General features: G+C 38.9%; 1 protein-coding gene across 1 annotated transcript in view; it reads right to left on the bottom strand.

The window, feature by feature from the left end:
* Positions 1 to 781: 781 nt before the first annotated feature.
* Positions 782 to 16,216, bottom strand: part of LOC125833489 (probable lysine-specific demethylase ELF6) — a 30,081-nt gene continuing 14,646 nt past the window's right edge. The window contains exons 5-7 of the mRNA XM_049512651.1: positions 15,582 to 16,126; positions 2,984 to 3,274; positions 782 to 2,852 (exon numbers count right to left, since the gene is read on the bottom strand). Of these exons, the coding sequence (XP_049368608.1) occupies positions 886 to 2,852; positions 2,984 to 3,274; positions 15,582 to 16,126 (2,803 nt within the window). The 3' untranslated portion in view covers positions 782 to 885. The remainder of the gene's footprint in view (positions 2,853 to 2,983; positions 3,275 to 15,581; positions 16,127 to 16,216) is intronic.

Below are 16,216 nucleotides of genomic sequence, written 5' to 3'. Positions count from 1 at the left end.
TATAGGTAGCATCTGTTAATAATTGAAAGTTATGAATATGAAAAGAATGAGAGTTATATCAAGAATAACAAACAAATAGATAATTAAATATGAGTCATGAAGATGAATTTAAAATAAATAAAGGAGAAAAATAATAAATAAAGAAGAGAAAATTTTTTTAGTTTGTATGATATTAAGTGCAATGAAAATAAATACAAAAAAAAACAAAAGATAAAAAAAAATGTAATTAATTAATTTTTAAAAGAATAAAAATATCTAATATCTTTCGATGAATATTTTTGTTTTTCTTCATTTAAGTTGACACTTTTTACTTTTAATATTTAATCATAACATGCTATGATTATTATTTAGTATTTAATTAATTAGATATTTTATAAAATACTAAATTAAGTTTAGGGGTAAAATGATATTTCAACTTTTATTTTTGTGGCTTCGGGAGAGAAGAAACTCATTAGAAAATGTTAAAATATCGAGAAATATGTAATGCGGTTAAAAGTTGTAGAGGTTTGAAAGAGCGAAAATAACTAGTTAGAAAACATTTGGAAGGGGCAACAGAATTTATTGACAAAGATAAAAAGAGAGTTTCTTCAATTGAAAGCAGAAGCTGCAGTTTCAGTTTGTTGGTTATTATTCTATTCTATATTGACTGTCCAGTCCAGCATTACCAGAGTACCACGAGACAGACTTTCTTCACAGATGAAGAAATTCGAAAGAATGACATGCAATTTTCAGTTTTAATTAAAAGATGATCCTGCACACAGCTACTCTACTACCACCCCATGCTAAAACTGATAAGTGCCCATTAGTTTACATGATTGCCTTTTCAACCCCAGTCTAGTATTTGGTACATTACACAACCCATCGATCTGATTAAAGTAACTAATCTCAATTGGCCGCATCTACATAATGCCCAGTTTTTCGTCTATGCCGACTATAATCTGATACAAACCTAAAAGTCAGTCCACAACCCTCAACCTTGCACTTGTATGGCCGCTCACCAGTATGTACGCGCAAATGTTCAGTTCTTGCCCAGGCCCACTTGAATGTCATGGTGCACCCCTTCCATGGACATTTCAAGGGCCGATCATTTTCATGAACGCGTTGATGAACCATAGCATATTTGTGGGAGGTAAATTTCTTCTCACACCCTTCAATGGGGCACCGGTTCTGTTTGTGCAGTTGCAGCTCTACCTTTGTCTGGAAACTCATCCAGCACCCTTCCAAGTTACACCTATGACTTCCCTTCTTCTGTTCTTTCTTATCCTTGGGAATGATGGAACTATGTAAAGACCTTTCCACCTTATTTCCCATAGGTTTCTTCTCAAGAAATTCCTTAGTATCAACTCTGCTCCCAGGTACATTTTTCCTAGCTCGTGGCCTTAAACCTTCACATGGACTTTTAACAAAGCCACTAACACTACATCCATAATCAGTTGAGAGGTCTAGCTCACACCTCCTTTTGCCACCATTTTTTCCATTCGTATGCTGCTCAGAGATGTCATCACCACTCTGTGAGTGCTTAGTACTAGATGTCTCTGTCGTCATTTTGAGACGTTCTGCTGAGGCAGAAGCTTCTTCTATGGGTGTGACATGGTCACAGACAGCTATGTCTTTAACTGAGTTATGCATTTGGATTTCTTGCTCCACAGATTTGAGCAAAGTTTCACTATCAGATGTCTCACTACCTGAGCCAAATTGTTGCGAGTCTTGATCCTCAATCTTCTTATCACAACTTCTTGAAGGACCATCAGTGCAAGATCCTGAGGAGTTAACAGGCATGGGAGATCTGGTCATAATAGCTTTATCATCCCCACTATGATGATCTCTTTCAAAATCTGCTTCCGTCGGATGATCAGATTTATCTCTGATGACAGTTTCCGTCATATCCCGATTCTCCTCCAAATTTTCATTATATGCAGTGCTTTGAACCACATATATGGATGTACATGCAGGAGTATGCACATGTGCTATCTCTGTTTCTCCACTAGTCTCTGCAGCCATGGTCTTATTCTCTGTATGGCAACTATTTGAATTTGTATCACAAGTTTTATCCTCCAAGGAAAACTTCTCAGTAGTACAAAGTTCAGCCTGGGCTTCATCGAATTCCACCATTAAAGATGTCGTCACAAGTAAATCTGGTTTTTGTGGTGCAAGGAGATCCCCATTTCGGTCTTTCTTTAGTAAAAGCATCTCATGTTCGTTTCGCAATCGGGGTTTCCCATCAGAAGAAGCAAAGAACCTTTCTGCTAAAGAAGCGGTGCCTGCATTTTCATCCCTGAGGTGAGTACTTCCTAATATTTTTGCATCTGCAAGTGAAACTTCTTTTGGAACATTAAATGGATCCATGAAAACCCTGGAAACCTGCGCAGAACTACAATCCTTAGGCTTGTATTTTTTCCTGGAATACTGGATTGTTATATTCCCCTTTCTGACATTCTGCACGCCCACTGTAGACCCTGAAACTACCTTTGCTATTTGAACATTTGCAAATGGTGTACTTTCTGTTGAATGATTCAACTTTCTCTTTGAGCGCACTTTTCTGGACCGCCACTTGAGGAGACTCAAGGAATCTGAACTACGAGTTGTATCAGAGAATAATCCACCCAAAATCAATGCATGTTTTAATTTCTTAAGTGGACAGTTCCTTTGCACCTTCACACAGTGCCTTAAATTAATATTTAATTTCAGTGTCCAATCTTCTGCACATTTGTTTTGTTCTTCATCCCCGATTGCAAGATCAATCAATGAAAGATGTCCTTGAGATGCATTAGCCAGCGGAATCTCATTATATTTGAATGTCGTGCCAATTTCCTCTGCAACAACAGCAGCATGTCCTCTTATTTTTTGGAAGTCTACATGAAATCAAAAGTTGTAAAAAACGTTCAATACACCAAGAACTAGAAAAAACTGAAAACTTTAGTAGTTTCTTTGGTATTATCATCATTAAGACAATTCAAACGAGGTTGTACATGAGGAACCTTACCTGAATGGCAGATCACAAGAACATTTGCTCCACCTTTAGTATGCAGCAGTTCTTCAGTCTGAATTGCGTGCTCAAGGCAAAATATCCGTGGTCTTACAAGACCTCTAGAAACATCACATTCCTTCTCAAGGTCAACTTTTGAAGTTGGGGCTGCATTATCTATATGTGAAAGATGATGAGACTGTGATGTTTGACCCTCGTGCGGAGAAACTGCAGACTCGCTTGGCTGGGCAGACAAAGACACTTCATCATGGTTAAAGGAATGCACTCCATTTCTTTCAATTCTGTCAACTGCATGAAGAGGAAATTCAGTATTCCGCAGGCAAGTCCAATCATTCTGATAAATTTGCAGTATCTCCCAGACATGAGAATAACAATTATTTGACTGGACAAATGTTGCCAAATAGTTAGGTAAGTCACAATTAAACAGATAAATTGTAGCAGGTAACAACTTGGTCAAATGATGTTTAAGCTTTGCATTAGACCAGGTGTCCAGATTGTTTTTTTTTGATAAGGAACTTTATATTCACATCAAAACTCATCAGCAAAGCCTGATGAGGTGGGATTTACAGCCCCCAGGGGGTAATTTCAAGGTGTCCAGATTGTTAAAGAATATGCGGGGATTGGGTGTAACTCAAACCCCAAAAGTTTCATAGGATGAGTATTGCCAAGACCATTTAAAGAGACAAAAATCCATTTTCTGATCCAATGTGAGGCACTTCACACCTCGTCTATGTTGCTCGGACCCTTCAAAATCCCAGCCACACCCATGTCGATCCAACCCAATTTGGGTGTGGATGTGGGTGTGGAAATCACACCGGGTGTGGTCAACTTACCTTGGGTGCTTGACTACATCTATGACAAAGAAGTACAGATTGATTAGGTATTTGATTTATGATCTTTTGGTTTATGTCATATACATATAGTCGTATAAAGTATGAGATGCTTTGCTATTATACGAGATTGTTTTACTGTAGTTTCTGTTCTGTTGCTATTTGTTGTTTTTTGTACATCGGACTAGGGGTGCGCATCGGTCGGTTCGGTTCGGTTTTAGGTGTTATTGGTTTGATTTATCGGTTTTCGGTTTGTAAATACTTCAAACCGATAACCAAACCAATAACATATTTCTTATCGGTTTTTGGTTAATCGGTTTATGGTACTTAACGGTTCGATTTTCGGTTTAACCAATAAGAAAATACTCATATATATTATATACACGATAAGAAAATTTTCAAATAAACCATATGATTTTTCCAGCATTTAGCATAAAAGTAATAATCATAAAAGTAACAATCATTTTTCTTGCAAGTTTAGACATTAGACACATTCAAAGGAAAAAGTGTGAAAGTAACAATCGTTTAACCATTAACAAAAAGTGTGAAAGTAACAATCGTTTAACCATTAACAATAAGACTAGTAAATTTAGTATAGTCTTATTGGGTTATCAGTTTAACCATTAACAAAAATTATAAAACCGGAAACCGAACCAATAACCCAATAAAAAATTTTGCAAAACCGTTTAAAAATCGTTAGCCCAATAACCCAATATCAATAAACCAATAGTGTTTTTTTCGGTTCGGTTTATTGGTTAAATCGGTTTTTGCACACCCCTACATCGGACTATTATTTCTTTTGCGGGACTGTTTTGTTTTTTTTTCCTTGAGTCGAGGGTCTATCGGAAACATTCTCTCTACTTCTAAGGTAGGGGGGTAAGGTCCGCACACACTCTATTCACCCCAGACCCCACTTTGTGAGATTACAGTCTTACACGGGGTATATTGATGTCATATCTTTTGAATAAAATATTTGGTGTTTGTAAAAATATATAATTAGTTTAGGTTCCATCACTTTAATTAATCAAAATATATACTTATCTATGCCGTAATATACATTTATTGGTTGTATCCCAGCATCCGTATCTACACTCATATCAACATCCTCGAATCCTCAAAGGTATGTGATGAAGAATCCAACCTCTAGATCTGCACCTAAGTTCGAGCAACATAGTGGCAACCTAAGTTGCTCAGACTATCCAAAATTGTTGCCGCACCCGTGTCGGATCCTCCAAAATTGCACTACTTTTGAAGGATCCGACACACACCCGATAACATTTTTGAAGAGTTCGAGCAACATAGGTGGCAACACAGCATGAGGCCTAAAATTGAGTAAACCAAGAATATAAATAGGTCTAGCTATGACTGTGTTGAAAAATGGACCTTGAGCAAGGTTCCAGGTTCGAGTCTCACTGCAACCAAATAGAAAATAAAAGCTTTTGGATGAAATGGTCACACATTTTAACATTGATACTAACCTACAGGCACGCAGCATCATCGTCAATCAGTTGGTTGAGTTGACAATTTACTTGATAAATTATTGTGGGTAACAATCTGGTCAAATGATTTAAGCTTTTTGTTACTTTATACCAGGTGTCTAGATGTATACCTATAGGCACAGGCCACAAAGCATGGTCAATCAGTCAGTTACAAACTGTATACTTTTCTAAATATTGGGCCGATTTTTGTATATTGGGCCTTTTTGGGGTCCAAACCAATTGCTTTTTATTTAGAAAATGACCATTTATGGTCTCTGTGATTAAAAAAAAGAGAGAAGGTATTCTCATCTCATCTAAATAAACGTGAAAACAACTACTTCCATCCAGTGATACAACTCTCTTTTCATTGAAACCAGCTTAACTAAGATGTACCTATTTAATAGACTTAAAAGGAGAAGAGTGAAAAATGATTTAAAAAAATGTGCTAATTGGTCATGCCATTGGAGGTGAACTAATATTCCCAGACTGTACTCTAATTCAATGAGTGTGCCAGCATATGAAGATATGTGTGTTTAAATATAGAAGAAACTTCTTATTAACTTAATAGGCAATGTACAAGAGGTGCTCCTTACATATGAGTTTTACGCTACGTACAATATGGTGGGTTATTAATTTCCATAATATAAGTTGAATAAATATTCTATATAATTTAGTACAGAGAATATATCATTCAAGGACTATGAACCTAGACACATGAATATAGATGCATATTCACTTGATATTCTAACATGCTCCCTCCCTCAAACTCCAAGTGAGAAACCATCTTGACTTTGGTTGTTCTGGAAACATAGAAAGTTGACGCAACTCTCTAGAACAGTGCACAATTACCATAAGAAAATTGGAGCTGGAATTCTTTCCTCCAGAAAGTCTTGGGTAACTGTACAACAAAGGAAAGTGCTTCTTGCATTACACTCGAAAGAAAATCTATTCTTAATCACTGGAAAGAGATATGGTGTTTGCAAAGTTCCAGAATATGATCAACGTACTGTAAATTGGTATAGCAATGAAAAGAAATTCAAAGTTTAGATGATGCTGGTCGGTTAAAAAGTAGCCGTGCCATAAACTTTGAACTCTAATAGTCATAGATTTTATTTTCCTAAGCTCCCAGGCATATCTTACGAGGCAAAGACCTAATAGAAATTCTTTGTCGATACTTCTCTCTACGGTGATCCTTCTGATCACCAGAAATTATTTCTCCTTTTCCCATTCCTCTCTTCTTCTTCTCTCTCTCCTCCTTCCAGGATGGAGGGAAGAACCTTTTTTTCTGCGGCAATAAATCTATTGAACTTATTGGCATTAGTGGTGATCGCGGGAGACGGTTTATGATTTAATGAATGCAGTAGGAGGTTTGTTGAGAAGATTCGAATTGATGAGAACAGCTTGAGATGGGTATGAGAAGCCATGAAAGAGGCTTCTAAGGGAGAAGGGAAGCTCTGTAAAAGGTGGAGTAGGAAAATCGAAGCTTATATTTACAGGGTTTACCAGAATTTGAACAGTTACGGCAGATTCCTTCGAGTTGAAATATGGCTGGGTGACAAGAAATAATCCGTAATCTAGAGGATATAGATAATGGAGGATGGAAAGACATCGCGAACAAGATCCTGAGATTTTTATGGAGACTACTCTGAAATCGGAGAGATGGTGTCCCAACTCTCAACTGATGTCTTATTATGATGTTTCGAGGATCGAGAAGTGGCCATCAATGGAGTCTAACAGATCCAATCAAACAACTCAGCAGCCATCCCAGATAATCTCAAATATCTGGATAAAATGTCTGGTTGGAAAATTCAATGATTTCTTCCATGCTAACCCAAATCATGATACAATCCAAAAGTGGTCCTACAACAGATGGAAGATGACAGCAGGCTTGAAGGCTTCCCCAATTTCGTACAACCTTTTTCTCTTTGAAATGTTATCTCGACAAGAAGCAGCCAGAGTCAAGGTGGGAGAATGGTTCTGGAATGGCCGGAGACTATCCCTAGACTGGTGGTCCCCGCTGGTTGATTTGGATACGAAGGAGTGATCTTCTGAAGAACAATGGATCAAAGTCTTCTGAATACCACTACATGCTTGTTCTACATGCTCTTTCCAAACGATTGGCAATTTTTGTGGTGGCTATGTGGACATCAATGAAGATACTATGGGTGAGAATTTGAATTAAAGAGAACTGTAGAGATATCCCCTGTAAATTGGAGCTAAAAGTAGTTGATTTGAGATATGAATCTAGGTGATTCCTGATGCACACACAAAGATATGGGTCGCCGGTGAAAACTCTGATCGAAGGGAAAGAAGAAGGTTGGAGACTAAGAGGTAGAGTTTGCGAGGGAGTCAGAGCTCAATACAGTGGCTAGGCCTCTGGCATGGCACGTGAAATATGCAGATAATTCAAATCTGCCACGTGATCACGAAGTGGGGCCGACTTATAGATACAATGGACCAGCAAAAAAGGTTGTCTTTTTCTATAAAGTTGGGCCTTCGAATTATGCTAGTAATGCCTTTGACCAAAAAAAGCCCAAATCCAAGAAGAATAAGGGGAGAAATATTGGGCAAACACCACAAATCCACTAGTTTAGGAGCAAATTACTTCCCTTCATGTGAGTTACCAATATTATGAATCTTACTAGAATTTGAACTTCAGATACATGTATCTAGTCCATCCAGATACATGTATCTAGTGCATCTAGATAAATGTATCTCGGATACATAGGGTCAAATTTAGGTGTAATTTGTATTAGATACACTGTATCCAAGTTGATTTGCAAGTATCTACTCTCTCTCTCCTCTCGCTAGCCTCTCCCCTATGTAAATGTATTTCAGAATGTATGTGGAATGCATCTAGTATCCCAAAAACATGTATATAGTGTGATTCACATGTAGACTATCTTACTCGCGTCTCTCCTTCTCTCGTTCGCATCACTCCCTATTTCAGTGTATCTGGTACTAAAAATACATGTATCTAGGTGTATAAATGCAGTATGAAATTATTAATTAGTGAGACAATAAGTAATTATTTTCAAACTATAGGGAGAATTAGTAAATATGATAGAAATGTTTGTGTAATTAGGTAGTTTTTCCAAAAATATTTGGAACCCAAGGCTCAGTATCCCTGTATTTTTAATCAACCCATGTCGCATATGCACGACTCTCTAGACCCAATCTCATTCATACTACAAGCTCAAGAACTTCAGCATCTGGTGTCGGAAACTGAAGATATTGAATGCCCAAGCAATTCAAAGCCAATGACGAAGGAAATAGGAAGATAATCCCCAGCAACTTGATTTTCTTGGTTCTCAAGTTCAGCAGCCTGATTACCGTATATTCCCAAAGCAGATTGCGAGCCTGATTGAAGTTTCTGAAACAGAACAATCTCTATATCCTACTATGATTTCCTTCTTCTTCCCTGGCATGGGGATGGTGTGCCGAATCAGCAAGTTATTCATACAACTCCAGTTATTTCTACTTCTAAATGGACAAGTTGGTCATGGTTAAGGCATGCAAAGCTTTTGGAATCAATGCCACTGGATTTGAACACGAATTATTGGATATGATCCTTAGAATGGACCAATGAAGGCAGGAACAGGTGCAACAAAGGGTTTCATCAGAATGTGAATCAAACACAAAGAAGAAGAAAGGGACAACTGAAATAAAAAGACTACATCAGGTTTAATTCAAGATGCTGAACCAATAAGGGTGAGGGGTAGGAGTCACGAGGCGCATTCCAGATGAGAGTCAAAATTCTCAACTGGTTCTTATTTTGGTGTAAACAAAATATATGGAGCAAAGTAGGTGACTTAGTTGATTTAATTGGCAATGTATAAGAATATAGGTTTTTGGACAGTGGTTCTTTTGTACCTTTTTGCTGTTTTTGTGGAGATCTCAACTTAGCACTTTTCCTGAGTGTCCAAGTTTTGTTTGATAGAAATACAATTGTAACTGTCCTCAAAAAAATTATGTTAGGAAGGAGTACCATTAAGTCTCTATTAATGAAGTGCAAGGCTGATATACTGCATCTTCAAGAAACAAAAATTGAGGATTGGTCTCAAGAACTAGTAGGTTCTCTTTGGGGGAATAGATGGGCTAACTGGGCAGATTTACAAGCAAATGGCACCAGAGGGGGACATCATAATACAATGGGACAAAAGGTTGTGGAAAAGTATCAACATTAAGGGCGTCTTTGGTATGAAGGAAAATGTTTTCCAATTTTCTCATGTTTAATTGGCTTAAATATTTTGGAATATGTTTTCCAAATCAACTTATTTTTCTCAAATTTAAGGAAAATGACTTCCAATAGAAAAGATGAGGAAAACATTGTCCAAAATCATTTTGAACCACACCTCAAGTTTTCATCCCAACTTAAGTCTAAATTATCGATTCTCAATACTAATCCTAGATCCGACTCCTGATTCTCAATTCGAGACCCAACTCTCGACCTTGATTCAATACCCAATTACCGAGTTCCGAATTGAGTCGGAGTCGGATATCGAGTTAGAATAAGAGGTCGAATTTCAGATCTAGTGTGAAGTCGTGTCTCGAGGTTGGGTGTTGAGATCAGGTGTCGGATCGGATTAGGGTCGGGTCTCGAGAATGCGTCAGGTCTTGCGTCGAAGTCGGTATCTGGTGTCAGGGTCAAGGTCAAGGTCAAGTTTCAGGAGACGTCTCGAGTCAAGTGTTAGGGTTGGGTGTTAGGGTCAGGTCTCAGGTCAAGGCTCGGGTCAGGTCTCATGGTCAGGTCTTAGATTGAGTTTCGAGGTCGGGTGTTGAGGTCGAGTATCAGGATGGGTCTTGGGTCGGGGTCGGGGTCGAGAACGAGTCTCAAAAAGGGTCTAGAGTCAGGTGTCAAGGTCGGGTCGGGTCTCAAGTCATTGTAAGGTCTTGTATCGAGTGTTGGCTCTCGATCAAGTCAAGTCTTCGAGTTGGGGTCGGGTCGGAACGGGTCGAGGATTGGGTCAGGTGTTGGGTCGGGTCTCAAGTTGGATGTCGAGGTCGGGATTGGGTCATGAGTCGAGTGTCAGGTCAGGGTCGGGTCTCGGGTAAGGATTGGGGTTACGATCTGCGATCGGTTTTGGGGTTTAGTCTCGGTTAGGTGTCGAGTCTCGAGATGGCTCTTCGATCGGGTCAAATCTTGGGTTAGGTCTCGAGTTGGTTGTTGAGGTTGAGGTTGGGGTGGGCTCTCGTTTAGAGTCGAGTCTTGTTTTCGAGGTTAGGTCTCTGGTCGAGTTTCAAGCCAGGGTCGAGGTCAAGTCCAAGGTCGGAATCAGGGGTCGAGTCGCGAATCAGGTGTCGAGGTCAAATTTTGTTTCAAAAGTTTGATCTTGAGTTGGATGTTGGGGTCTCGGGTCGAGGTCGAGGTTAGATCGGGTCAGGTCGAGGTCGGGTCTCGGGTTGATTTTAGGTAAAAGTGTCGGGATCATACTCTAGTTTGAATGTCGGGTCTCAAGCAAGGTTAGGTCATGGGTTTGATCTTGGGATCGTGTCCCAATTTGAGTCGGGGTTAGGGTCGGGTTGCAGTTCAAAAGTCGAGCCCCGTGTCAGGAGTAGGGGTCAGGTTTCAAATTGGGTGTCGGGGTTAGGTGTCGGATCAATTATCGAGATTGATTTTTAGGTCAAAAACTATTTTTCTAGAAAGCATTTTCTACTCTCTAGCCAAAAATAAAAGATAATTCCTTAAAAGGGTTTTTCATTCACCAATCATACACTAGAAAATATTTTTCGAAAAATATTTCACTCACCAACCAAACATGAAAAAATAAGTTAGAAACTATCATTTCTTTTTTAGAAAATTCAGGTCATAGGACTAGAGGTATGAAAAGTTTCTCATATACTATACTAGGTTTGGGACTCTTGGATTTACCTCTTCAAAGTGCACTTTATACTTGGTGTAGAGGAGTTGAGCTTTTACGGGTGATCTCACAAGAGTGGAATGACAGCTTAAGGCAATAAAACAGGTGGCTCTCCCTAGAGTGATATCTGATCACAAGCCTTTGATGCTTGAGTGTGAGGAACGGCACTCTAGCTCATCCTACTTCAAGTTTGAAAACACGTGGTTACAGACAGAAAGGTTTCTTGATTTTGTCAAAGACGGGTGGAATAGCTATGAAGTCATGGGCAGTCCTGATTTCATAATCATAGTAGTATAGAAGCTGAAGATCTAAGAATAGGCTTTAAATGAATTATCTCTAGTGGAGCAAACATCTGATGGAAGAATCCATAATGAGGCTGAAAAGGCTCAAATATTCAACCTCCAGACACAGTTACAACAGGTAGCAAAGATTGAGGACATTTCATGGAGACAAAAGTCAAGGTATTTATGGCCCAGGATGGGGATAGGAACACAGTATTTTCAGAGCTTGGCAAATGCTCACAGAAGATACAACTATACTGATAAACTACAAATATGGGAGCTCATTATTGATGATAAAGCAGACATCAAAGAGAAGATTTTGAATTTCTATCAGCAATTGTACATGGAGAATGGGCCTTGGAGACCCTCTGCTAGATTTGAGAATTTAGCAAGAATCTCTTGAACAGAAAAAACTTAGCTGGAAAGAGAGTCTGAAGAGTATGAGATCTTTTTCTTAAAAAAAATTAAACATGGACAATGCCCATTTATTGAGAATCAATAAAAAAGGGGTTTACTTATAAATGGCTGGAGTCCAAAAGTGACTCAAGCCCAAACACAGCCTCTCAGCTAAACCAGAGAAAAAAGAAAAAAGGAAACACAGCGTGAAATCATGTCAGAACAAGAAGCATTTTCCAGTACATTGAAGGACGTCTGTTGGAGCTCCAAAAATCCTTTTCTCTTCGACGCAAGCATGGCAGATCTGCATTAAACTTGAGTGGTATCCATTTGGGTGTTCAAAATTCTCACGAACACCATGAATCCAACTCGGTGAAGACTTCTTCAGTTCAACACTGTTGCCAGCTGCATTCTTCAAGGTAAGGACCAATTCCTCTATTGCTTCCTGAATCTACTTTAATTGGAAGAAATACACTAATCCGGTAATCCCTCCTTAACTCGTGCAGATTGAGCTCCGAAGAACTAATACCACTGCATCTGAGTTAAAGATGTGTTAGGTATTTTTCAATTTCATTCGATACATGGCCGAGAAGAGTATGAGATATTCTCGGCCATTAAAAGTTGTGCACCAGATAAGGCTCTGGGGATGGATGGTTTCACTATGGCATTCTTCCAACAGTCCTGGGAGATTACCAAATATGAAATCACCAATGCTTGGATACACTATCATCATCACTGTCACATGGTAAAATCTGTCAATGCCACCTTCATATCCCAGATCCCTAAAAAAAAGGGGCGACTGAACTTAAAGATTTCAGACCAATTAGTCTTATTAGCAGTACCTACAAGATTGCTTCATAGCTATTGGCTAATAGGATCAAAACAGCATTGCTAATGAGGCACTAGATTGGAGACTGAAGAGTGGAGAATGAGAGTTGTTATTAAAGCTAGACATTGAAAAGGCATTTGACAAAGTAAGTTGGTCATACTTACTCACCATACAGAGGCAAATGTGCTTTGGTGACAAATGGATAAGAGGGATCAAATTTAGCATCTCTACAGTCAAATACTCCGTTCTGGTTAACAGGGGTACTGTGGGCTTCTTCTCCCCTCAAAGAGGCATTAGACAGGGCAATCCTATCTTACCTCTCCTATTCATCATGGCAATGGAAGGTCTCGGCAAATGCTCCAGAAAGCTAGCTCCTTGCAATGGATTGAGCCTTTCAAGATCGGAAGGGACCTGAGATCGCAAGCTATTGTATCTCATTTGCTCTCTGCAGATGACACTCTGATCTTCAGTGGTGTCGAAAGATCACAAGTGATACATCTCAATCTAACTTATTTATTTTCAAAGATATTTCACGTTTGCATGTGAATATGCTAAAGAGCACTATATACCCTGTTAATGAAGGATCAAATATGAGGAGTTGGATGATATAATGGGTTGCAATATTGGCTCTTTTCCTTCCACTTATTTGGGTCTACCTCTGGGTGTTGAGTTCAAATTCACTGAAATCTGGAATGGGGTAGTTGAAAACTTTGAAAAGAGGTTGGCAACATGGCAAATGCAATACCTCTCCCTTGCTGGCAGGCCAACACTTATCAATAGTGTCCTAGACAGCTTGCCCACTTGTTACATGGCCCTATTTCCAATGCCAACAGAGGTCCTTCAGCAGATTGACAAGATAAGAAGAGTCTTTCTGTGGGAAGGCAACAACCAGAATCACAAATTTCACCTTCTCAAATGGGAGGTCATCCAACAAAAATATCATGGTCTTGGTATCAAGAACCTTGCTTTCCATAACAAAAGAATGAGGGTGAAGAGGCCTTGGAGATTCAACTAGGAAGAAGCAGAGCTCTGGAAATATGTCATCATAGATAAGCTGGAAGACTGAATCAATGGTGCACAGAGACCTCTACTCTTCCTCATGGTGTGGGACTCTGGAAGGGTATTAGACAGCTGAGGGACACTTTGATCAGCATGGGTATTAGACAGCTGAGGGACACTTTGATCAGCATGCTCACTTCGAAGTCTAATGGTGCACTGCTAGGGTTTTGGACAGACGAATAGCTTGGCAATACAACTCTTCAGGATGATTACCCAGAATTGTTCAAAATTGCTCAAGATCCCAACTTTGGTATTGTTGCAAATAGAGAAGGGACCAACTGGTATCTGACATTCAGAAGAGACATGCATGATTGGGAAGTGAATGATTTGATTGATCGTCTTGCAAGACTCCAGCATTGCCACATAAATCCCCAGACAGCTGACAAGCTTAAATGGGGATACCACAAAGATCATTTGATGGGGCATCAACCTCTTTAGGTAATTTGAAGGCAAGGTGCTTAGTCAATTTGTTTAGTTGGTCCAGTCTGTACCCTGCTGTTAACGCAGAGTTCAGGACTTGCTCTGCGTTAACAAGTTCTGGCTTAGATAGTTTGTACAGTCAGCCAGTGACATTTTGTAAGCTACAATGCCACATTTTGTAATTATACCAATTCTGCATCCTCTTGATGCCTCTATTAATGCCACTCACTTCATCAAAAAAAAAGTAGCAGTGCTAGTTGCTGGAGAGATGGATGGTGCTTGAATGATCTTAAAGAGAGGAGTGGCACTGAACCTTCGTTTGTTTATGGGGGCAGTGCTCTTTAATAGGGAGCTTTAGGCTATCTATAATATGGTAGGGAAATAGTTTACATACTAATAAGGTGATATCAATTTATAATTAAGTAGAGAATATTCTCCAAAATATTCTAGGTGGTTTTCCTTATAATGTACAATGAGACGAGCCATATATGACTAGACATTCTAACCATGTGTATCTTATTATTTCAGGCGGAAATGAAAATTATAAATCAACAGCTGTAGTTCAGAAACATACACAAATGGGACTCATTACTACATATTCAGAATTAGATCATTTAAAGGATTAGATCTTCAAACATGTGAATGCAGCATAATTAATATAATTTGTTCAGCTTAGAAATGAACTGGTAGTAAGCGAGCAGCCACTAACAGAAGCAACAAACTGAAGCAATTCTCTTCTTTTTCTATCAGTGAAACTTATTCTCTTTTCTTTTATTAGTATTCAGCTGAACAACAACAACAACAACAACATACCCAGTGAAATCCCACAAAGTGGGGTCTGGGGAGGGTAAAGTGTACGCAGACCTTACCACTACCTCGTGGAGGATTAGTATTCAGCTGAAACACAAGCAAATTTCATTGGAGAAAAAAGGTGTCAAAAAGGAGAATAATGACAGAAAGAGTATGCATAGATACTCCTTTGTAGCAAAAAAGAGGAAGAAGAACTAGTACTGCTGTGTTCAAAGAGTTAGGATTATTTCTCACAGAGTCACATGTTGATCAGACACAAGAAGTTTCATAAATCAATTTGCGCTACCTTTTACAAGCAGTAAAATTAGCACATTTAGAGCTTGTTTGGATTGACTTAGTTCAAGTGCTTTTAGCCAAAATAGCTTTTAAGAACTTTTTTAGTGTTTGGACAAGATAGAAAAGTGTGTAAGCACTTGGCTTTAAGCCAAACTAATAAAAATTAGCCAAAAGCCATAAGTTAGAATTTCTAACTTATGACTTTTGGTTTATAAGTCAGTCATATGCCCAAAGTCAATCCAAACAAGCAATTATTACAGAGGAAGATATCATCAACAAGAGACATTGATTTAGTCATCAAGATAACAGAACAGACAAACTCAACAAGGGAGAAAAGTTATAAAGGGCCTCCTACCTCTATTGTAGTCCTCAAACATGCACCTATGGTTATCCGACTCCACATGTTTCAGCACTCCGGATTCTTGTTTATTCTGAAATTCCTCAGGAAAAAGGTGTTTTGCAGACTTTTCCGATGGTTGTACCAGAGCCATAAATGGAAAACCAAGAATCCCACAAGCTATACAGGGTAATGTCCCAGAATCGATTTCAAATTCACATGACACATCATCATCCACATAGAAGTCACTGTAATTTTCCATGTATAAGCTCATTTGGTCTAATACATCCTGACTATCGTTGTTGTCAGACTGATCGTTCCCTTTAGAAGCATCCGCAGAAACATTCTTGTGCAGTTCAGATTCTTTACCTGAAGATGGAAGCATATCCACATCCCACAACATTGCATAGTCAGAAAAGCTTTTCTGAAGTAAAACTGTTACCAGGTCGCTCTCCTTTTCTATATCCTCAACGAAGGCTTTCTTTACCAGAAACTCCCTTTCGTCCTTCTGACGATCTCTCAGACGAGAGCTTCGAACCCCAGGCAGCAGGGATCTTGGCACACTGTCATCACAAACATAGAAGTAAAGAAACCAAAAGATATTTCTAAGTTTATTAAAGTAAAAGGAAATGTAACCATAAGCCTGTCCGCTC

Source organism: Solanum verrucosum, unplaced genomic scaffold (assembly GCF_900185275.1).
Source record: "Solanum verrucosum unplaced genomic scaffold, falcon-dt-bn FXZP01000173.1, whole genome shotgun sequence".
Lineage (NCBI taxonomy): Eukaryota > Viridiplantae > Streptophyta > Magnoliopsida > Solanales > Solanaceae > Solanum > Solanum verrucosum.
The sequence above is the reverse complement of the archived record's forward strand: the minus strand, read 5'-3'. Positions and strand labels throughout refer to the sequence as shown.